Source organism: Phaseolus vulgaris, chromosome 2 (assembly GCF_000499845.2).
Source record: "Phaseolus vulgaris cultivar G19833 chromosome 2, P. vulgaris v2.0, whole genome shotgun sequence".
Classification (NCBI taxonomy): Eukaryota; Viridiplantae; Streptophyta; class Magnoliopsida; order Fabales; family Fabaceae; genus Phaseolus; species Phaseolus vulgaris.
This window is the reverse complement of record NC_023758.2, coordinates 4,428,646-4,453,308: the sequence shown is the minus strand read 5'-3', so window position 1 is coordinate 4,453,308 and position 24,663 is coordinate 4,428,646. Positions and strand designations below refer to the sequence as shown.

The 24,663-nt window shown below is 30.4% G+C and overlaps 3 protein-coding genes across 3 annotated transcripts; 2 read left to right on the top strand and 1 right to left on the bottom strand.

The window, feature by feature from the left end:
- Window positions 1-852: 852 nt before the first annotated feature.
- LOC137809595 (F-box/LRR-repeat protein At3g26922-like) lies at window positions 853-2,710 on the top strand. Its single transcript, XM_068610709.1, has 3 exons — window positions 853-1,922; window positions 2,041-2,193; window positions 2,293-2,710. Exons 1-3 carry the CDS (start codon window positions 990-992, stop codon window positions 2,575-2,577), a joined length of 1,371 nt encoding a protein of 456 aa, XP_068466810.1. The 5' UTR covers window positions 853-989; the 3' UTR covers window positions 2,578-2,710.
- Window positions 2,711-5,117: 2,407 nt separating this feature from the next.
- On the top strand, window positions 5,118-7,291 carry LOC137810404 (uncharacterized GPI-anchored protein At5g19250-like). Its single transcript, XM_068611643.1, has 2 exons — window positions 5,118-5,312; window positions 6,513-7,291. The coding sequence occupies exons 1-2, from the start codon at window positions 5,228-5,230 to the stop codon at window positions 7,019-7,021; spliced, it is 594 nt and encodes a 197-aa protein (XP_068467744.1). The 5' UTR covers window positions 5,118-5,227; the 3' UTR covers window positions 7,022-7,291.
- Window positions 7,292-17,256: 9,965 nt separating this feature from the next.
- Window positions 17,257-18,263, bottom strand: LOC137810403 (protein FANTASTIC FOUR 3-like). Its single transcript, XM_068611642.1, has one exon. The coding sequence runs from the start codon at window positions 18,186-18,188 to the stop codon at window positions 17,322-17,324; it is 867 nt and encodes a 288-aa protein (XP_068467743.1). The 5' UTR covers window positions 18,189-18,263; the 3' UTR covers window positions 17,257-17,321.
- Window positions 18,264-24,663: the final 6,400 nt, after the last annotated feature.

The following is a 24,663-nucleotide window of genomic DNA, read 5'->3' as shown; positions in this document are numbered from 1 at the left end:
AAAGACAATTTTATTTGACAACCATCTATTTTTTCACTAAATTGGTCTATTTCGTTGAAAAAGTCAAAATGAGAATCCATTTCATTTAATTATTTTTATTAAATCTTGTATCATTAATTAATAATTTACCATTTGATTTTGAAAGTTTCAAAGAATTAAAAAAGATTTACCAAAAAATCTTATCTGCCAAGAATATATGAATTGAAAATTCACTCAGTAGTTATAAATAGTGCTATCTCTAACATGTTTTAACCCATGTTATTAACACAGTATCACTCACTTCCTCACGGTTGCGCTGATCAGAGGTGGTGGTCGGAGCTACTTGTTACTGTCTCCATTTTCCGGCGAAGGCTATTACTTCCTCTTTCCTTCCTCATTTAGGTTATCACTTCCTTCAACCTTTTCTTTTCTTTCTCGATCATATTTCTTCTATTTATGCTTTCACGTAGATATAGTTCTTGAACTTTTTTACACTGTGTCTGTGATTGTTGTTATCAAGTTCAGAAAACACTGTCAAAGACTACTTACATATAACCTCTCATTGTTATTGGAAACGTCAGTTTTGTTGTGCATTTGCAGAAGATAACACATGTTTTCTATTCTGTCATGTAGGATTAATAGTTTTAAAGAGTTAAATCCATGCATCTGTATGTGTATTTGTCGATTATAGGGTACTGTTAATAGTATAAAGATTGCGCTTTTCCCCATTTTCTGACTCAAAACCAGGGAAATAGTTGAAGCGTAACGTGTTATCATCATCACTTGGAGTGTATCGACTTGAGATTAGTACATTGGTGTAAATTTTCTTGAGTTAGGGTTAAAGGTCTACTAATAGTGTGTTTCTTAATCTTTGTAAATTTTGGTGTGAAAATATTAGTTGTTGCTTTCTACTTGTGTAAACCATGCCGATGATGATGCAGGAGTTTCTCTGTCCGAGTATTGCTTTTCCACCTTCATTTCAATTTTACTGATGCTTATGGTATACAGGGATGGATGCAAATTCTATGACTGGTAACGAGCAACACAAGGGAGAGAGAAGTACCGAATTAGGTGATCTACCAAACGAGATTCTTCAAGAGATTATATCCAAGCTGCCCATAAAAAATGCAATTCAAACTGCTGTGATATCCAAAAACTGGGAGAATCAATGGAAGAATATGTCAAAGGTTAAATTGGTAGGCAGAGGATACAGGGAGAGAAAAGAGTTCACAAAATTTGTGGACAAACTAGTTGCAGTTCTGAATACCTCTTGTATTAAAATACTCTCTCTATCATATGACTTTTGTGATGACAGTCCTATGGTTAATGGGTGGCTAAGTGCTTTCATCAAGCCAACAATTCAAGAACTAAGCCTCGATTTTGAAAGCCTTGAGGATCCATTGACCTTCTCTGATTCCCTGTTTAGATCCAAAGACTTGACACATTTTCATCTCAACATGCCGCAAATTATCATGCTTCCTTCCTATATTTGTTTTCCGAGTCTCAGCACCTTGAGCTTCAGAGATGTTGTGTTCCCTGATTCTTTATCAACGCAGAGACTTTTCACTGGTTGCCCTTCCCTGAAGAAGCTGAGCTTAATTGATTGCAATTGGAGCAACGTTGAAACTGTTCATATTGCTTGTCCAATGCTTCAGATATTGATCATAAGGGAGTGGGAAGATGACCAAATTGATTCAGTTGCTCCGGATGATCCAACTGACTGCCGAATAGTAATCACTGCAGATAACCTGAAAACATTCACTTATGATGGGGACTTCCTAAATGACTATGTTCTGGATTGTAACACATCATCGATCACTAATGGAGCTGTTGAGGTTCACCCACCTCCAATCGATAGCATGGACGCTGGTTTTTTCGTGCTCAAACTTCTTAAGGCCCTCTCAGAAGTGGAAAAGCTATCCATTTCTGACTTTGCTGCTGAGGTATGTGTCTCTCACATATAATCTACAACCTTATATATTTGTTATATTCTAGTGAGTGCACTACACAGTTGATGAGACTCTTTTGAATATTGAAATCTTTTGTTTGTGCATATCACAGGCTCTAAGACCATATTACCTCTCGAAGCTTCCTTTGTTCAACAATTTAGTCAAGTTTCATGTGGAGTCAGGAGCACTGATGAATCTGGCATCTGCTGCACTGCTCACCATATTGCGGCGCTCACCTCGTCTTGAATCTCTTGACTTCGCCATGGTAACTCATTGGTTTAAACCAGAAATCAATTCTTTATTTGCAAACAAAACGCTTATGTTATGAGTTTTATTGATTCGTGATGTTTTACTTGTACATCAGGGCGTGTTTCTGAATAAAAATGCTCTAAAGAAGGTTGTTCCATTTCCATCGTGCTTTGAAACAAGCCTCAAGACCATAAGGATTTACGGATTTACTGGGAGAAAGGAGGAGTTGTTTGCCATCAAATTTTTCTTGACATCAACTCCACAGTTGGATGCACTCTGGATTTTCAGCTATCCTTATGGTTTTGATGGAGATGAGGGAGTAGACAGGCTCCACAAATTGCGCACAAAGATTCTAGGCTTTGCTAGAGTTTCAGTAGATTGTGAGATATACTTTCAATAGAAATGTTGATCAGATTCCTTCATATATAATATTATAAGAGTTTGGAACACCGTTTTGTGTTTCTTTTGTATTTTTTGTTGTTGTTGTTTGTTGATTAATGAAAAAAACTTTGAATAGAGTATCATTTGTCTCAGAGAATAGAGTTACTGCATGTTTCATTCCGCGAGTTGTTCTTTATCTTTTTAAAGCTCTCTATGAAGAAGAAACCAATAATACATGAATAATTTTACACGTATAAATTTTGAAACTATCATTTTTTATACTTCCATTTAACAATCTATATCCCAGATTATTTTGAGTTAATGATACATTAAAAATAATAATAATAAATACTTCTTTTATTATATATAATCTTATTAAAATAATCTCACTCTTTTCTTAATTTGTTACATTTATGTGATGGTAAATTAAGAAAAAACATAATAAGCATTACAAACTGAAGGAAGATGTTACAAGAAACAAAACCGTAAATGTTAAACCTGTAAATAGTTTAAAAGAAAGAATATTTAAAAAAAAAATTATATTAAAAGGATTACAAGGTTGCAAGTTTTATTATCACTGGGAATGTAGTATATGTGGCCCACAACTTTTAATATGTATGAAGTCAGTTTTGTTTCACAAATGATTCTATATAATTATTAAAAATTAAAAATTTGTGTTTTGGAGTATTAAATATTTGTATTCATTACCTTTTTTTAATATTATACTAATGAAGAAGGTTCATGCTTTTACTTTTATTATTTAAATGTGATAAATTAAATAATTACTTTTAGCTTTAATAATATACTTAATAAATAATATCACTCAAACGAAAGATTTCGTTCAAAGGAAGATTTTAGGAGAAAATTTTCTTTATTTTGTATAAGAGAAAGAATACAATTCAAGTGATGATTTTCCTTTTAAGTACCTTGATTTTTTCTATATATAGGAACTTGTTTTCTATATATTTAAATTAACTGTAGAGATTTTTTTAAGGTGTGTTTCTTTTAATAGTTTAATCCTTTATTTAACATGACATGTGTTTGGTGGTAAATGCAACTTTGTGGAATATTAAAAAAATATATTTAATTTTTTTTACATGTGATTATTAAAAAAAACTATGTTATTAGGTGTGTATTGAGTTATAAAATATGTTAATGAAATATCCAAACTTTATCGATAATAAAAAAAAATCATAGATAAAAAATATTAGGTGATTAAAGCTAAAAGATTATTATTATTGTATTTCTATATATCAATATATTATTATATATCGTCTCGATATGATTGTATTTAATCTATTTGTATATTTTGGTATATATATAGGTATGATCATGTGAATTTGTTGGACATATTTTTAGATATCTATTTTATATATAAGTAATAAAATAAGATTTTTTTTCCAAGATTACAGTCACCTAAGGAGTTAAAATAATAAGGAAATGTAGATTATTGTTTGTATATATTGTTATGGACATTTTTAGTAATGAATATTTAAAAGTTGTCTAACTTGAAACAATTCTTCCCCTTAAACATTCTTATATGATATTTGAAGTAGTTTAAAATTTGTTTGAGTTCTTTCTAAAAAACTTAAGAATAAAAAACAATAACATACTCAAATTTTAAAATAATTTCAAAATGAAAAAAAAAATATAAAATTGAGTTGCTTAAGATGGTTTAATATTGATACATAACAATAAAAACAACAAATATTTTAGTATTTTATATCAGATGATATTAGCATATGAAAAATAGAACAATTCAAAAAGTGAAATTATCATAATCTTCTTACAATTCATTATATTAAATTTGTTAGACATACGAATAAAGTAATTTTTTTTATTAAATACAAAGTAATTTTAGAAATTAACATAATTATAAACTATTTTTTTTATATTTAAAATCAATTTTATTATTAATAAAAATTTATAAAAATAATTTCTAAATTAATATCTAATTTTTAGTATTAAGATTTTAGTTATTTACTATTTTATATTCTAAATTAATATTATTAATATTTTAGAGATCAATTTAGAATATAAAATATTAGTAACTAAAACTTAAACAGTTAATTTATATATAATTTAAAAATTATTTTATAAAATTTGTATTAATAATAAAGAAATACTTTTAGTATGTAAATTAATATCTAATTAGTGTTCAATTATTTTTTATTTCTAAATTTAGTTGTTATTTAATATATTTTTTAAGTATATTTTTAAATAATTTGTGGATATACTATGATAAGAATCGTGTATGTATCACAAATCCACTAATTTTTTTCAAAATCATATTAAATTGATTAGATCACTGTTAAAAAATATTAATTTGACAAGTGCATACTTAAATTATCAGTTTATAATCTTTCAAAAAATTTCCATCTTCTCCTATGTTACAACTTACAAGTTCACATTTTAATAAAAAATATTTCTCCTAATCTGAAACTATTTATTATTGTATTTTCAACCTATGAAGACTCATTTCTAAAATAGAAATAAAATGATAGATAATATAAAAGATAAAAATAAAAAAAATCATTTTAATTTTGTTTGTGAAAAACACTTACTATGCAGAAGATGAAGCTTTTACTTAACAAGGAAACACAAGGGATTCTTCATCATTTCAACTCTCTCTTTCTCTCTCTACTTAGGCTTCATTCAAACTACAAACAATGGCGTTATTCCGCTTCCCTCTGCTTTTCACTCTCCTCATTTCTTCCATTATCTTCTCCCATCACTCAGTGAAATGCGACCACGGTCAGTGCTCTGATACCATCACTTAATTTTTCCAATTATTGTTTTTATGCTTACCCTCAAATGGGTTTCACTTGTTATCATCAAACATATACTATATGAGAATTTTCTCTCACTATCTTTTATTGAATTTTCTTACCTCTCATCAAGTTTACAAATTTAAGTAGTTTTCTCTCTGGGTATGCGTTTTTTTCTGTCCTTATTTTTCACCCATTTATTGTGCCTGAGTCTCTCAATGGACAGTCTTAGATCTGTGTGGGAGAACGATGAATCTGACATCACTGAATCTTTGGGGATAGTTTATATCTTCTTTTAAACATTGACCTTGAAAAGATCTGCTCATTTGAGCTGATACCTACTGGATAACGAAATTTGAAATTGCATAATTCCATTGCTTATCAATGCAGAATGATCTTGTTCCCAACAGATTTGAATTTTGATGTTCCAATTTATATATCCGTTGGTTGACTAGATGGTAACTAAGTAACCTAATCGTGTACAACCATAGGGTTCCATGTTACTAGCTATGAAACATAGACACGGACACTATGCTCTAAAATGTAGGATAATATTTCAGTTTTTTTAGGTGAAAGATGTTTTTTATGATTTGTTCAAAATATTTGTTCTTTATTTTTATAATCATAATAAAATTTTATATAATAAGTTTGAGTTTTTAGAAAATTAATGTATTTTTTCTTTTTAAAATTGTATTATAACTGTACTAGAATTGTCAGAAATCCAACAAATATTTTTTGAATGAGACGCTTTACCGATACGTGTCCTACAAATGTAGTACGAGTGTCGGTATGTGATACGTGTGAATGCACCATTTAAGAGGCGTGTCCGAATTAATAAATTACTAGTGATCAGGTTTTTCATTAATCTTGTTGGTAAAGCATTCTGTGGTTGCTACTGAAGGTCACGGATTCTTCTTCCACTTAATTCACGTATAATGCCAGGAATTAAAATGAATTGTAGATCGAAGAGCTATATTTCGCATAGATTTGAATGCAATTTATCTGAGTGAGATGCTGTCTACACAGTCATGCACAGCACCATATAATCATGTATCAAATTGAAAATGAAGTTAGATTTGCAATGTTTCATGAAAAATCCCTACTATCATCCTGTCTCATTTCCTTGCAAACATGCACACTTTGAATTTGACATTTTGAGATTGCACTAACCTTAATCCCCTTGCAGACGAGGAAGATGATCTTTATCAGGGAATCAACAACTATAGGAAATCATTACACTTGACATCTCTAATTAAGAATGAAAATGCAAATTGCTTCGCTGATGAAATAGCAGACCAGTTCAAGAATCAACCTTGTACAAATACCACAGGTGCTAACACAGTCCCAGGCACAGAGCCTCGGTTCTCCAACTACCCAGACCTTTTAAATAAATGTCACTTGAATATTTCTAACACAAGGGATGGATCTGTGATGCCTGTTTGTGTTCCTGGCCTGGTTCCAAGCGTTGTCCTTGCAAATTTCACACAATCTCTCTACTCGGGTAATCTCAATGACTCCAAGTTTACAGGAATTGGTATTGGTTCAGAAGATAACTGGATTGTAGTCGTACTCACCACAAACACTCCTGAAGGAAGTTTTGTTCCTGAGACTTCTAATGGTGCTAATTTGATTTCTAAAATTGGTTTGTTTTACTGTTCAATGCTCTTGTTAGTTGGTAACCTTTTCCTGTTGTAAACAAGAGGGTGCCATTGTTCCCCATTTTTTTTCTTCAGTATTGTCGATTTGGAGGCATTGGTACCTCCTTAGAGCTTGTACTAATCTGTGTTCGGGAAAACTGAAAATAATGTAGACAGGTTCTTTTTTCTAGTGAAGCAGAAAACGATTGAGGTTAAGTGTTGTATCAATACTGCAAGTGTTTGAAGGATGCTAGAAAGGGTCAACAGCATTTTTCGACCAGAGTTGTTATATTACTGTTACCATAATCAACAGATTGTTTTTATTTTCTTTGAATATTTTACATTTGCCAAATCTGAATAGGAGGCAACAGATTGTAGCATTGATGACAGCAGATTACTGCTTTGGTTTGAAAATGGAAATTCTGTTGCTTATTTGATTTTTGAGGCTGCTTAGATTGCAGTTCCAAAAACTTCTAATTTAGTTCAAAGGTGTTTAAAATTCTCAAAAAAAGAGAAGGCACAATGGTTAGCACTTGTATGAGTGAAGCCTTCTGGGCTGGTAAATATATTCCTACTTAAAGATTCTCATCTAAACCGATAACCACTACCAGTAAAATTTGTTCTACGCTAGGATTTATAAAGCAGTTTTCAGTAAGAACACTTCTTAATATGTATAAATTATATCTAATGTATATAAATGAGTGTAAATCTTATCCTAAAAACAAAAATTCTTTTTATACCATATGGTATCAGAGTTATTTAAAACTTTTACGTAATAGTTCTTGATATCATTTACGTAATAGTTCTTAATATGATATCAGGTTATTTAAAACTATTACGTACTAGTTCCCAGTTGGTTCCAATTTATGTCTTCATTTACTAGTTTTCTTTATAAAGTCAATTTGTTAGTTAGTCTTCAGCCAACCTCCACATGTCTGTTATTTCATCTGCATTCACATGTCTTCTCTTGCAGGAGTTTACAAGTTTTGACCAATGAACATAACTTCAACCAACAAGTTCCCTTTCACCCCAAAATTGATGTTCTTTAAAGAGAGCTTGAAATCATTTTGCAAATTTCAATGAAACCAATAAGTATATCGAAGAAGCAGAGGTACCCCAACCATATTTACAGCGTATTGCACAGATGATAACTTTCCCATTCTTAGAAAATCCACAAACTTGCCGCTAAAAATTTCCCTACTTGAGAAGTGATAATTTCACTACTCCTTGTGTACTGTTCTTGACAAGAAAATATCTCCAAATATGGTCCAAAAGTAAGCCCACTTAGCATTTAAAGAAAGCTATACCTGATATTTAATTAAAAAAATCCAAATTGCTGTTTCTATATCACCGATAAATTTTTTATAATTTAATTATTATTTTCTTAAATATTTCTTATTTCACACATCACTTTCACTTTTATATGCTATAATATTTGTAATATAATTATACAATGCTTGATAATTTGTTGATTGAATATTAATATGGTGTCATTCCACATGCACATTCATCCTACTGGAAAAGTTCAGCATGTATATTTATAGGTGCGATGAATCAATCCTCCTTTAAGACTCTGACCATAGAGGATCCAAGTTGTTGTCAGAGATTGTAATTGCACAAGTTTTAGGCATAATTGGTGCTTGCCATTATGAAAACCTTTCTTTATAGTCAAATAGTTAGGAATTTCATCTTTGACATCCCAAATTCTTGATATTACAATATTTTCATTAAACAAATGCAGGGAAAGAAAGTTGGAATGTTGGTATCTGGCATGTCAATAGTATGGAAATGTCGTTCTAAATAAATTCAAAATTGGACTTTGAATGGCCCCATTAGCTGCTGCGTTCTATCTATGCATGTGAACTGTTTGTGACAAGTTTCTGAAAACTGTTCCAAACATAAATCAGAGAAATTGACAACTTCTTCATTGACCCTCTTAGGTTCTGGTTGTTTTCACTCTCTCACTGTTACATTTGTGTTGAAAGTGGTGTATTAGTGACGTCAATGAAGAAAATGATTAATGTGGGTAGTGAAGAGGCAAGGATCTGTTTTAATTGCCATATGTTACCTACGGGGCCACCCAATCTTGTCTCCATGCTTCCCAAAAAAAGCTTAATTTGGATAATTAGATTCTGCTAGCCGTAATTTTTTTCCTAAATAAAATGGTTAAGAAATCCCCATTAGTTCTTTTTGTTCCCCGGAATTAATCAATGCGATGATCTATTGGGATCTCTTTTGAAATTAGTGTTTTGGTCAAAGAATAGCAAAAGGGTCACTTTTGCTTCATATCTTTTTAATCACACAGTGTTGATCAAAGTGTCTGCAGCAGGACCCCAACAATGAAAGAACAGATGAAAAGGAAAAGAAAAATTAGGAACATGGGCTGCATTTTCAATTGAAAGAAAAGACTAATTAAAGTGAATGATAAGATGTTTGTGTGGGTAGAGGGGACGCGTCTTTTTTTCCTTGGAAGCATAGTTTGAAAGACTTTGATTCTGAGATATCAACCTGATACGGAAAAAAGATTCATGCAAATATGATTTGAGAGAGACACCAACATGAAAGAAGATAAAAAAGGTGTCACTTTCCACCCCCAATTTCACCCTCAGTACCATTTATCAGTATGTGGTATTAGTTAATAATCTGATTTTTACTTTATCATCGGAACTCTTTTGCAGATACACATAGGCGTTGGATACATGAAAATAAAACGGTTCAGTCTGCTTTACAATTCCTTGAAAGAGAGAGGCTGAAAATTGTGTATGTTAAAAAGTTGTTGATCCAGCAATCAGTGGAGAGACAGAGACAGCAAAAGGAAGGAAAAAGAAAGAAAAGAGAGAGGTCGAGGAATCATCACAAAATCTTGTGAATATGGTCTAAAGCATGCATGGGACCGCTATGACCAAAATAATGCTAAGAAAGGAAATGAAATACAAATACTGAACAATGTGTACATTCTCGTGAATCTACTCTTTTCTTTGACAGTATCACTTTGAAATATATGTCAAATTTCTTCTTGGACAAGCACAACACACCCATATAAAGGAGCTTCTTTGTGCTGGTCACCACTCTCTTTGATTTATCATCGTTGCAACTATTTAACCGTTGTTTCTTCTCGTGGTTTAAACAGATCTGGGGCCCTATTCTCCAACACCCTCATAGTCCTTCATGACATCTAAAAGCAACGAAAGAGAAAGAAAGAAACACAATCTGTGCCACTAATTTGCTTCTGTTGCATGTGGAGGCATCAAAATCACCCACATATACTTTTTATTCCCAAAGAATAGAATTTAGATGGTGTTTTACTTTGTTTTTGCACCAAATTTGTATAATTTCTTTTCACAAATTACGATTTTGGATAAAAAAAACTCTTATAATGGGTAAGTCATATACTATGTATACGATTTTAGAATAAAAGTCATACATGATTTGTACGATTTCAATGTAATATAATACAACTAAAGTCATATACGAGTGGTACGACTTCTGTTGAATGAAATTGACTAAGTCGTACTAGTGAGTAGGACTTTCACGTGAAGTTTTTTTCGACCTAAAGTCATATCCATAAGATACTATTTTCAATTTAAAATCTTCTATATGACTTACCCATATTACACTACTTTCTTAAAAAAAAAATCATTTTACTTCACATTTTTCAACAAGGAAAAATAGTAACATCTCTTCTTTAACAATTAATTTATACATTTTTTATTATTGTACTAAACGTTTTTACCTTAAAAGGAGAGTAATATTGCTATATATTTATATACACATGAAAACTTGATTGAGTTGGATATTTATGTTGTTTAAATAATACTCTAAACATGAGCTAGATTTCTTCGTAGAAACTCTTGAGTTGTTAAATGTCTTTCACCCTTAAATAAAATTCACAATTAGAGAGTGATTTAGATCTTTTTAAGATCAATGATCATGATTAAGGTAAATTTTATAAAAAAATTACAAAATTTTGAAACTTTAAACTTTAAAATTGTTTCATATATAGCCGTGAGTTCTGTTGAACAAAACTAATAATTCACAAACTAACTAAAAACTTGCAAATTAATTGAAATCTTGTAAGGTAAAAGCCGAGTGAAAAACTGAAAACCTATAGTAAACAAAGTAGTGGAATTAAAATTATGTGAGTATAGTCACTATTGAATTAGCATGTAAAAAGGTCAAACAAAATGACATGAAACAAGAGTGATAGGACACATACATGTTTTAAAAATAAAATACATAAGCAAGTTATTACTTATATTAGTGATCTTAAATTTGTGAGATAAAATGAAAAGAAGAGTTTGTATAAGAGTAATGCTTTATGGTGATAATGATACTGATGTAGGGAATATGCAGATGGATACATAACAGACCCGTGTAAGTAGACTTTCTCTCCAACAAGAGGATTGGTTTAATGCACCATCACACTCATATGCTTATCCGTTTGGGTAGTGAAGGACAGAGAGAAACCTCACTATTCATGCCATAGCTAAGAACTTTAAAATGATTTAACCCTTTTCCTTTTCTTTGGCTACTTGGAAAAATAATACTTGAATTGTAACAATCATCCATTTGTGGCATCTTCCTTATTTCAATTTATGTTTTTTTAAATAAATACGGTCAAGAACACACAGCTTTTCGATTTTCCCAATGTGTGAAAATATAAATTCTATAATTCATTCATTATATTATCCACACCAATTGGTTGACTTCTCCTATTTGTCCCCTTCAAGAGTTCTCTCTTCTTGTGACCAAGTTTGGGTGGATGTGGTGGTGGGGTCAAAATTCTAAAGGTTACAAAACTAGAGAGATGAAAGAATGCTTTTGTAGCAAATGTTGTTCCTTTTGTTTGTGACGCCATATGGCAAGTTAGACCCACCAATAATGGGGGCAAAATCTCTACTTTACAATGCTCAATCTTTATTCTCCTTTCCAAGAAATCAAAGCATGGTCTTTTTTTTATTCATAATTTTTTTTCCCTTATTTGGAGCTCAACAACACTATTTTTATACACAGTAATGAACTGAGTCCGAATATGTTGATGAATTGTCGTCTATTGATATGTTTAAATAAAGGCAACATCAACATTAATTAGAAGATTCTGGGTAACTGATCTTTAAAATGAGATTGCATTTATTATTGAATTAGGTCAATAGTAATGTTAATTACAAAGAAATTAGGATGAAAATTTCAATATATATCATAAATACACTAAAAAGTATACCTATTTTTTGTTACACTGAATGTTTTAGATTTGAGTTTTTCAATATTGTTGTTTGATTACGCTTTTCATCAATTTAAAAAATTGAGAATGTGCGTATATTTATATTTGTTGTTCAAAAGTTGCTTAGTCATTGAATTGTCCATTTGTTGGAAAGCACAAGGTACAAAACTAAGGACTGAAGACAAGAAAAAAGTAAATAAAGAAATTAATTAAAGTCTAAAAAACCCCTCCAACATCACTTGGTGGAAATCGTTTGGAATAATAAATTGGCAATCTTTTTATAAAAAAAATTGATTATCTTTTCTTTTGTGCCCAATAACTAGTGTTGTTGCATAATTGGCTTCTAAAACTTTGTGGAAGAAGGGAAGGAAAGTGCTTATATATGTTTCCAACAAAACAAAAGCAAAAGGCTTTACAATGCTTAACAAACAAGAAAAACCAGACCCTTTGCAAGATGAAACTGAATCTATTTTGATGTCATTCAAGGAGCATTTTAGATTTTTCTAGCAGCAGATTTTTTGTTCAAAATCTGGGATATTTTGCATGTGAGATTGGATCAAAGACAATTAATGCCAAAAGCTGAAACAGTTTGAATATACAAATGATAGATTCAGAAGAACCACACATGATGTTTAAAACAATGATGTCAGCAGTTTTAAAGCTTTGTGTTATGTCATAATTTGGATTTTACAAACAATTTAAATGTTAAATTCTGACGCTTAATTTGGCAACATATAAAAGAAATGACTGCACGCACTCAGCTAAAGTACCCAAATTATGTATGGTATACTTGTTTTGAAACAATTAATGATGAAAAAGAAAAACTAAACCCAACTGAATGTTCCAATAAAAACTTAAATGAATTTCTCTCTTCTTATACACCTTAAACCCTAAATTCTCACGTATGCATTTTCATATTAGGTGTAAAAAATTATTTTATTATTTTAAATAACAATTTTATTTTTTAAAATAATTTTAGTTATATTTGTATTTTTATATCTCTTCCAACATTTTCATCTGTAGTGCTTCTTCGACTGCCATAGTGTTTGAGAGAACAATTTCATTAGTTGACATATTTTAATTTATTTTATAAAATAAATTCACACTCACTTGGAGACATGGATCTTTTGTAGTTAGAAGTTTTTTACAAAAATTCTATCAAGAAAATAATTGTTGTTACACTTGCAATAGTTTCATGAAGGGAATTGTTATTACAAAATAAATTGTGAACCATGGGAACCAAAAGTTTGTTTTACAAAAGTATTTTTTCCAAAAGTTTCTTTTACAAAAAGATTTTTTTTCCTCTGCCAATTCATGTTTACTTATTTCCTTTGAACTGGCCATGCCAGGGAGTATGGGTGAAGAAAGTACAGCATTCTTTACATGTTATTATTGGCACGTGTTTTGCGTTTTGTGATACAGTACACACTCCACTTTCCCAGCTTTTTGGTCAGACCAGACTCTCAGACTCATTAAACTTTAAAAAAAAAATGTAAAAAAAATGTGTTTTTTATCAAGTCTTATCCAGATGAAGTGTCAAATTTGTTAAGAAAAAAATACTAAAAGATTTTAAATTAACGAGTAAGGATCAAACTCATATATAATAAGATATTATTTTTAATTAAATTTTTTAGATGATAAGTAGATAAAACTTTATAATGTACATACTCATATTTTACTTATTTCTAAATTTTCGACTTATACTTAAATTTTTAATACATAATATTTTTATCAGCTAAAAAACTTAGACATATAAGTAGATACCAGCAGTACGTTTATAGTGTAAGAAAATACATAAAAAAAATTAGGTAGTTGTTTAAATATTTGATACATGATTATATGGTGCTGTGCATGACTGTGTAGACAGCATCTCACTCAGATAAGTTGCATTCAAATCTATATGAAATATAGCTCTTCGATTTACAATTCTTTTTAATTCCTGGCATTATACGTGAATTAAGTGGAAGAAGAATCCCTGACCTTCAGCAGCAACCACAGAATGCTTTACCAACAAGATTAATGAAAAATCTTATCACCAGTCGATGTGGGATCTCCAACACACCCCTCACGCTGGGGATAGGCTCGAAATGGCTCTGATACCATATTACGAAGTGGACTTTAAGCCTAACTCAACCCCATAAAACCGGCTCATAGGGTTGAGGTCTGCACCCATTTATATATTATGAAATGTTCTTATCTCTAGTCGATGTGGGATCTCCAACAATATTAATTTTTTAAAAACTCAAACATATTATATAAAATTTTATTATGATTATAAAAATAAGGAACAAATCATTTTGAATCAACCATAAAAAAACATCTTTTTGCTAAAAGAAACCTAAAACATTTGTACACATAAATCTTTATTGTCAATTTATATAATTCATAATTATATAATATATAGATTTGTGTCTCTGTATCCTATATTTTCAAGTATATTTCCGTGTCTGTGTCGTATCGGTGTTCGTGTCTATGCTACATAACTAGTAACATGGAATCCTTTGATTGTAAAAACGATTAGGTTACTTAGTGAACATCTAGTCAACCAACTGATACATAAATTGGAACATAAAAATTCAAATATGTTCGGAACAAAATCATTCTGCATTGATAAGAAATGATATTATTTATTGTTCTTGAACAGGGTTGAGACTGAGAAAACGATCATTTTTCTTCTTGATATTGGTCGGTCGATCCACCTCTACTTCCTCTCTTCTTGAAAGAACTTCACAACTCTCTCTTCGCTTTTCTCCCATTTGTCCTTGTAAACTTCAATCTCGGATGGTACCTGCAAAAGACACTTCGACACTCGAGTGAAATCTCGATATTCGGTGAACAAATCGTTTTACACTAGCCATGAGAAATATCTTTCTGTTTAAAAAAACTAAAACATACTTGTGTACATAAATCTTGATTGTCAATTTATATAATTCATAATTATACAATATATAAATTTGTGTCCCTATATCCTATATTTTAGAAATTATACGTATCTTTGTGTCTCATATCGTATTAATGTCCGTGTTAGTGTTGTATAGATGATAGTGTTGCATAGATGATGGTAGATGTTGGTGCACAATGCACATGGTGAGGTGAGGGGTAAATGGGAGCATGAGACCCTCTTACAATAACATCATGCACCACCAACCTCACTTTCACTCATCACCCACACAAGTTAATCAAACCCACAATAAAGACACGATTATGGTTTTGATTTTGTTTCAGAGTCGAGGATCTTATTGGTCCCCCAAATTCGTACGACACCGATACGAATCCTCTCTTGTGTTTCTGACAGTCTATGTATACTCTTCCATTGGATCCAGTTGAGTTACGCAGGTATATGTTTTTTTGGAGAAGAGAAGAGAAGAAAAATGGATTCCATTGAAATGGACCGTACAAGCTGCAGAGTCGTAGTGCAGAATCAACCAAATCTTCCCGATATCATTCACACGCTCTTTTCATTCATTTCTTCCTTTCTGTTTTTCCTTTTTCTCTTATCAATCACATCTCTTCTTCCATATCACACACCTTTTTTTTTACCCAAATAACGTCTCTCCCACTATCACATTTTACTACTATACATAGTCAGAAATCACTTCTTGCTCACCACATTCTTACCTATGCTCTTTTTCTTTCCAATATGTTTGGAAAGAGATAAAAACGTTTGTATAGTATTATATAATTGAGTATAAATCTTATCCGAATAGATTTTATGAGGGTAAGTTAAATTTATTAGGTCATCCGCTATCGAATCATTATTAGACCACTCATAATATATAGTCTTACATAAAAGTTGACAGATTTTGATATGAAAAAGTATGTTAAAAATCTCAAAAAAAAAAAAAAAATATTCTTAGTATATAAATCAGTTTTATAATATTGAATTAAGTGGAAAGTTATAATTTATAATATGTTAAGTCATAAGTCTCTAAAACCTTTAACTACTGCATTATAATTATAGATAGATTATGAGAACTGGTTATTTTTAATTAAATTTCCTCTAAATTGGTTTGTATGTGAACAAATTCAAAGTTAAATGAAAAGCAATTGTGTAACACATCCCATGCCGTAGCTCTCTTTAAAAGAAATAAATGAAGCTACGATAATACTTGGTATTTTTCCTGCTTCTTTATTGCCACTGAACAAAGAGAAAAGGAAAAAAAAATGTCAATTTAGTCAGTTAGGTTAAAGACCAACTGAATTAGAAATCTTATTCGACATGGTACTTTTATTCTATAAGAATTAACTTAATTATTTTATTCTATAAGGAATAATTTAACTACATTGAGTTAAGGATATATAAAGTTATTTAATTGAACAAATTTTGCATTTCCACTTTATTTGTAAGTAATTTTGCTAATAAAGGGATTCCTGATATTTTTTATATAATAATATGATAATGATAAATAAACGTAACAATAAAGACTTTCAATATTTAAAGTATGAGACATAGAAAAAGGAAAAGGAAAGAAATAAAAGCAGAGGAAAAAGAAGAAGAAAAAAGGTTAAACGTTTCAAAATGCGCCTAAACTCTCTGGAGACATAAACACATACTTTTAGTTTTTGTCTTCATGCTATTTTTTTTATTCAAACATTGAATTATGGATAATGCAAGACTAAAGATTCGCAGCATATTCAAAAGAGAGGGGGTGATAGTTTTATACTCTAAAGTATATATATTATTATATTGTTAAAAGTAGTTGTTAGGTGGGCGTAATTTTTTAAAAAAATTTCAAAAATATAATTTCTCTATTCAAAATCAATACTAATTTAATAACGATTTGAATCTAATAATATTTGGATCGTACACAACAAAACGTTGATATGACTCAAATTAATTATATAAATAATATAAGTCAAATTTATTATTATTATAGTATTGATTTGTAATTCTTACTATTTGAACATTTTTGCAGTAAAATAAATTTTATTGGGAAATGAATGCAGTGATGAGTTGTGACACTAATGTGGTACTGTATGTCCGTGTTTTGTGGCTGTTTTGTGGCTGTCGGAGACAGAGAGAGTAACGATAATAACTACCAAGCAGAAGGAAGTTTAGTGGGGAAAAATAATAAGTAAGAAAATTGAGATAAAAAATGTAGAAGTTGGTTATAGATAGATCGAAATTAAATGCAAATTAAATCGAAATTAAACGAACTGGTTCCCCCCAATTTAGTAACAAGTCAGTGATGTTTTCATGGTCTTCTTCCTTGCACCTGCTTGGCCACTCGAACTTAGTGTTTTCCACCCTCACAACACCTTCAACACCCCAACGCTTCACCTCTTTTCTATGTTCATGTTCCTGCAACACTTCCCATTCACTCTCATTATTCTCACCATCAACACCTTCATCGTCGTCATCGTCATCATCTTCATCTTCATGTTCATGTTCTTGTTCTTGTTCTTCTGCTTTTTCTACCTCCTCTTCTTCCTCGTCCTCCACCACCACCTCTTCCGTCCAAAAGCAGAGGCGAAGGCGACCATGGCTTCTCTCTGCTTGGAAAGAGGATGGGACCTTGGTGAGCTGGAGCACTAGCCGCCCATCTTCTCTGTGGGGCCTGACCCGTATCGATTCGGATCCTCTTATCGTCGTCAATGGTGGTGGAAAACTCCGACCTTCACGCGCTCTCCTCTTCTCCTTCTCCCTTATCCCCGAACTCGCTTCACCTTCGCCGCATTCTGATGAACGGGACGAGAGCATCTCAATGCCGCTCTCTATGATGTCGCTGCCCGTCTCATTGCCAAGATTTTCCGTGCAGAGCTCAAGACTTTTGGGGCTGAGTCTCAGAGATGATGGCTTCACGAAGCTGTCAAAACTCGTACTTTCTTTTGAAAGAGCTTGAATGGTGCTCCAAGCAGCGTAGGGTTGGTTGTTGAAGGGTAAATCAATGGGGTGTTGGGGAGGGGGAAGTGGTTTTGGGGATGAGAACACGAGTCTGTGTATTCTTGACTCCACGAGTTGGGACTCCATGTATGAGTGGCACAGAGTTGCAGCCATGTGCATTGGTGGGTTGGGTTATTAAGAAGAAAGAGCAGAGTTGAGAGATTGAAGGATGGAGAGAAAAGAAGAGAGGGGGCATGGCATGTGGGAGAAGTGAGGGGGAGGGCTCATTTGTAGTTGCAAAAAGTTCATTTCTGCTGGGTTGGGTTGGGCTGGGCCTGGGGGCTGGGGGTACATTATGGGCTAATTCTCCCTGCAGTTCAATTGTGATCTCATCCTAGAAAAACTTTATTTTTTTTTTATGTATATACGGAGACTTTCTCTTTTTAAATTATAATCTATTTAGACAGAGATTCACTTATCATTATATTTTATCATTATTAAATTAATTACATATAATTGGATACAAGTATAATATAATACAATATTACATACAATAATTACGTATAATTTAAATTTGATAATTATTATTTTCTTATTAATACTGTGAATGATCATATCCGAAAGACATTCTTGTGTTGTGGATGGTCATATCTAGAAAACATATCTCAGTTTTGAATTTGCATATCGAGAAGTGTCTTATTTGTTATGGATATAGATATCTGAAAAATTAAGAGTAAAATAGACAATTTTTTGTAAAAGTATTGGTTCTACTCACCATTGATCTGGTGCTGATGACAATTGAAAAGAGAAATTAACCTACATTATGTCATGTACAGAGTTGGGGATTGGGTAGGGGGCCATTTTCCCCACTTCCCTTTTAACTTACTTTTCTATTTTCCTTTTTTATACTCTCTTTCCTTCATTTTTGTCATGTTATTGGTCATTTTATATACATATGCGTGTGTCTGTGCTGGTGTGGAATGAAAATTTTCTCCTTTTTGCGCCACTTGCTGAATTCAACAGTGGTGAAGTCCAGCACAGGATTGAAAAGGCGTTAATAAAATAAGGAGAAGGGTGAAATAAAAGGAGATCCTGTTGTGTTGGTTGGTTCTTCTATGGTGAGTGTCCTTAGGGAGAAACGAAGGAATAAAGGGAAGAGAAAGTGTTTGATTTTCTGTTTGCCGCAAAAACACAACCTTTACTAATTACCATTCCTTTCCAAAAGAAACCCAACAAAAGTACAGACCACTAAGGATTCTCCCGAATATTGGCTGACAGTGATTGGATGATTCATTATATCAGCTTCTATAAATACTTTTTTTCCCGGAATATCCCAAATTCTCTATGTAAATAGCGTCTAGATACTATCTTAGACTGAGTGTACAATTCTTGATGTTTCAAGTATTCTAACACAAATACCGATACTCGATTGATCAGAGATGACCTGAAAAATGTACTCTGACTCTTAAGTAAATATTTTATAAAGAGTGTATATTGATAATTGGTAAGAAAGTACCTTATTCCTTCCACAAAAGAGTTCTATTTATAGTGTGTAGTTATGGACTCTTGCTATGATGGACTGAATATCAGTTATTCTGACATGAATCGTGATCCTCATTAATAGAGAGGTATAATGGCATATATCATATTTATAACATCAGTTAATCAGTATTTAGTTGATTTATCTAAATATTTTTCGTATATTGAGAGGATAAATACAATTAATTAAGTATTGTTGTAACTATCGTTATTGCGATTTATTGTGCATTTTAAGATATTATTTGACTCAAACCGTCAATTACCAAGATCAAGACTAATTCGTTCAAAATGGACCGATAAACTAAGTATTACTCGAATGTGATCATACTCTAAATTTATTTATCTAAAATAATGATGAAATATTATGGGCATAGTCTAATCCTTTATTTAGAACACCAATAATTAACGTTTATCATAACTATTTCTAACTGATTTTATTATCTTATTTTTTCCAAAATATCATGATTTCCTTTCTCTTAACAAAAGTACAAAATTAAAAAGAAAATCCTCTTGCGGTAAGTATCATGACCTTGCTATAAAAATTACAAGGGTAAAGGGGGAAGAAATAAAAACAAAGGGTAAGTTTAATAAATATGCTGAAAGTTTGGTAGAAGTTAAAATGGCATGTGACAGTTGAAAATATCATTGATAGTTCAAAAGTGTTATTTAATTTTTAATTATCTATTATATAGTTTTAATTATTTGACAGTTTTTATATTATGTTTTCTAGTATTAATAAGTGTTATATTTTAAAATATTTCGAACCAGATTTAAAATAAAACAAATTAATATACTCTTAAAGTTTAAGTAGATACTATATGCTTATATCGAATTAATGTGATGGTTAAAATATGATGTATAAAATATGATGTATAATACTAAAGTATAAGTTATTAAAGAGCATTTAGAAAATGTTTATTTTTTTTATAAAAAATACTCAATATTATTAATAAAGTAAAAAAAACTAATAAAAAGGCTAAAAATTATCATTATAAATTGCTAAGTTTGATTAGGTGTGAAAATGTTCGAGTTTCTCAACAAATGCATGGCATACCTAAGTCAAATCAAATATTTAAAAAGTAGGTTAAGCTTAGGCTTTTTATTTATAAAAACTTGTTTGATTAAAAAGATCATAATATCTTTCCCACTTAAAAAGCCTTTCGAACTTTTTGAGTAAATTATGTAAATTATAAAGAATAGCTTTTGTTTTTATTATTATTAAAATTATTATTATAGATTAAAATTATTCCTTTATTTAGCTTTCTTAACCATTCGACATACAAACCTACTTAAAAAGAATATCAAACTTATAAAATTATTAACAGATAAATTTATACCTTATTTAAAAGTATATAAAAAAGTGTTTTTATATCTGACCTAACTGTATTAAAATTCAAAGTGAATAGAGTTATTAGTTATGAAACATGAGAAAATGAGTAGACAAAAAAAATAAAAAAAATATCTGAAATAGTGATTAAAGGTTATTTATTTATTTAAGTAACTTGGGTTCGAATTTATCCAAGCAACAATTTGTTACTAATATGAATTTTAAAAATAATATTGTAAATACTAAAAGAGCTTAAAAAAATATTTGTTAATTATATGAATAATAATTATAAATGTACCGGTCAGGACCAGACGACAGGTGAAAGTCTCGTCATCCAATCAAAGTCAATCGATACAACCAAATTAATTACGTCTTATAGGAGATTAATAAGACCAAACTCTCGTTATGATAATTGAAAACATTAGATAATATATTCTTAATTATGATAAAAAAAACCCTAATCCGGCATGACACATGATTATCATATAAATAGTCACACATTTCGAGAAAAAGGTATGTCATCATCATGCTTAATTTTATCGAGCACTAAATACCGAGATCTCATTTAAGTGTGGGAATACCTTTTGCATGTAACATCCGAGATTGAAGTTTACAAAGACAAAAGACAAAAGAAAAAAGAAAGAAAGGAAAGTTGTAAAGTTCTTCTGAAAAGAGATGAGGTAGAGTAGATCAACCGACCAATCAAGAAGAAAGGTGATGTACTATCGGTTCGAGAACAATAAATAATAATAAAAAATAGATAAAAATAAATAAATTAGAGGGGTGGTGGCTGGATTGATGTTTGCATATTTTCTAAATAAGTCATTCCTTTAAACCCAAAGCAGGAAATTTGTCGTACCCACTTAACTATAACGTACGGATATCTCACAAAGCCATTCCAATCCAAAAGCGATTTGAAAAGGAAAGCACTTATTCTCCACCAACACCACCCCTTTACCACTGTCGGCTAAGATTAACCAACCAATCTTAAATGCAAAAATTAAATATCTTCTTTCATTTATCCTTCTCTAATCATCTTATTATGCTATAATCAATTCACCCTAATTAATACCACACCTTAACTACCTATCCTAAATGCTTAAAGTGTTACACCACTTTTTCTTCTTTTTCAACATTGCTTAGAGGCTAAAAAAGTATTAGTAATATGCTTTTTTTAAAATACTGCAATACTTTTTTATTTGTTAACATTTACTAAAAATTATAAAATTTTGTACTGCTTATTAATTCAAAATTCAAATATCATGTAAGCAATATATGGAACATATGCATGCTGAGAATAATGTGATAAGACTTATATATACCATTCAATTATTATATATAGGTATTTGAAAAATCAAAGTTAAAATAAAATTTTCAATTACTAATGATTTTTAATATAGATTTTGATAATCTTTTGGTTGATTTTATAATCATATTAAGTTTTATGATATTATTTTAATTAGTCAAATAATGTATTACCAAAATTATTTTATTAATAATAATTTATTTATAAGATATTTTAATTATATTTTGAATATACAGCAAAGGAAGATAAACTATTGTCTATTGTAATTATTTATTTTCTTTTATTAAAACATAACAAACCAGACAACATATAAAACCATAAAGTATCAAAAACTATTCTAAATCCTGAGCATATGCTTCTTTATATTAAGAAAGCTAAATAGTTCAGTTTGGTGTGTTTGTCGGGTCTTTTTAACTATAGTGCAATTTTTCCCTATATTTATTAAAATGGATATATTTTCTTTATAAAAAAATATTTTTTTTCTATAAATTTTGAAAAAAAATAAAATTACACTCGATAAAAAAAACTGATTGTCTGGGGACAACTTCATACATCATTCTCCATCTTCGATTATTATAAAGTTTAGAATTAAATAATTTTAATTTTCTATTTGTAATAATTGTGTTTGACATTTCATTGTACTTATGGTTAAGTTGAGTTTGTGGTTGTTTATTATTTTATTATGTAATACTTCTTAATAATATTGTTCAATCTTATACACTATTTAGGAGTATATGTCTCTAATATGCCGAAATAACAGATAAATATCGTTATCAGCACTAAAACAATCTAATAAATATGAGTGTATATGTAGCACCAAACAAAAGTTAATGAAAAACTTTTAACAAACTATGAGAAATAAAAAACTATGACGAGAAGCTAGTTAATCAAACTTAGAACAATGAGATATCCAGAAACTTCTCTAACAAAATTTTAGCACGACCCAGTAGTTCATGAAATCGCAGAGTTAGGGTGTGTTTGCTTCCAAGTGGGAGGAGGGAGGGGGTGTTTTTTGTGTTTGTTTCCATGATTTAGAGGGTGGGAGAGAGAGGATGGGAGAGAGAGTGGAGAGTTTTTTTCATTCTTCACAAAATGAAGAGATTTATGGGGATTTAGTAGGATTGTTGCATTTTACCAAAATACCCTTGTGCATGTATTTTATTTTAATATATAAAATTAAATATTACATAAATCTATTTATTATTTATAATTTCAAAAATATTTAATTATACTATTAATAACAATATATAATTATAAATAATAAAATAAAATTATAATATCAACAATATATAGTTATATAAAGTAATAAATGAATATTATTTTCATAAATTTTAATGTATTTAATAAATTTATTTCAATTTAACACCAAAATATTTTATATTATATTTTTTAATTTTTTTATTAAAAATATAAATAATTATGGATATTATATATTAAAAATATTTAATTAATTAAAACCTACACAAAAAAATCATAATCCATTATTTAAATATTTTTTAATAAGAAGGATAATTTTGTAAACTTACAATAAACCATCCTTACAAATCCACTCTATCATCCCTCAATCCAAACAACCTCACATATCCTCACACATTCTCTCCAATCCTCACAAATCCACTCCCTCCCCTCCTCAATCCAAACAGAGCCTTAGTGTTTATGAAACTGTCACGTTTTTTCCTTCAATTTCTAGTCAATGTGGGATCTCTAATACACCTCTCACATTAAGACTATCAGTTTGTACGTAGGATTGTATATTATGGACAGTCCGATAATAATCTGATAGTAGATGACATGATAGTTCCAACAAACTCTTCTTAAGATAAACTTTAACCAGATTTTGATATCATATTAAGAAGTAAATTTTAAATATAATTCAACTTTAAGGTCTACACCCACTTATATTCTAATTATTCTAATTTTTAGTTGATTTGAAATCTCTAAGACTTGTTTCTTATGGACTTTCGTCAATTGATACATAACTGAACTATATAACGTTGCATGCATCAAGCAGCCAATTACAATACATCAAGCAGCCAATTACAATATGTAGGATCAGAAGGTCCTATGTGTGGAAATTCTGTGATATGTTTATCTTGAAATACTTTTTCCTCTACGCGCCCTAAATAAGCATGGTACCTTAACCCTAAAGTTTTTCTAAAGTAAACATGCTACGCTTATATTATTGTTAATCATGTCTGTATCAGAAAAAGCTATGAAATAGAAAAAGAACATGACATGGTCAACTTTTGCATCTGCACTGTTTTTTCCGTTTAAAGGGCTTAACTCCAGCTAACAAGCTATGAGCGCAGATCCTCCTTAGAGAGATAAAATTATATTTGTATCAGATTTTTTTTTTATTAACAAAAAAAAAAAAAAAAAAAAGTGACACACTTTAGGGTTGATTCAATCTTCTTACAAAGCAGAAGAGACATACACCTCAAGAGAACCCGACTGTTTATCCTGTCACAATTACCTAAAAAAAC

Excerpts from the sequence above, each read along its gene's own strand:
- LOC137810403 (XM_068611642.1), bottom strand. The coding sequence starts at position 18,188 with ATGCACATGGCTGCAACTCTGTGCCACTCATACATGGAGTCCCAACTC.
- LOC137809595 (XM_068610709.1), top strand. The coding sequence starts at position 990 with ATGGATGCAAATTCTATGACTGGTAACGAGCAACACAAGGGAGAGAGA. Across the intron at positions 1,923-2,040 it reads TTTCTGACTTTGCTGCTGAG|GCTCTAAGACCATATTACCT; the intron begins GTATGTGTCTCT and ends TGCATATCACAG. Across the intron at positions 2,194-2,292 it reads AATCTCTTGACTTCGCCATG|GGCGTGTTTCTGAATAAAAA; the intron begins GTAACTCATTGG and ends CTTGTACATCAG.
- LOC137810404 (XM_068611643.1), top strand. The coding sequence starts at position 5,228 with ATGGCGTTATTCCGCTTCCCTCTGCTTTTCACTCTCCTCATTTCTTCC. Across the intron at positions 5,313-6,512 it reads CTCAGTGAAATGCGACCACG|ACGAGGAAGATGATCTTTAT; the intron begins GTCAGTGCTCTG and ends ATCCCCTTGCAG.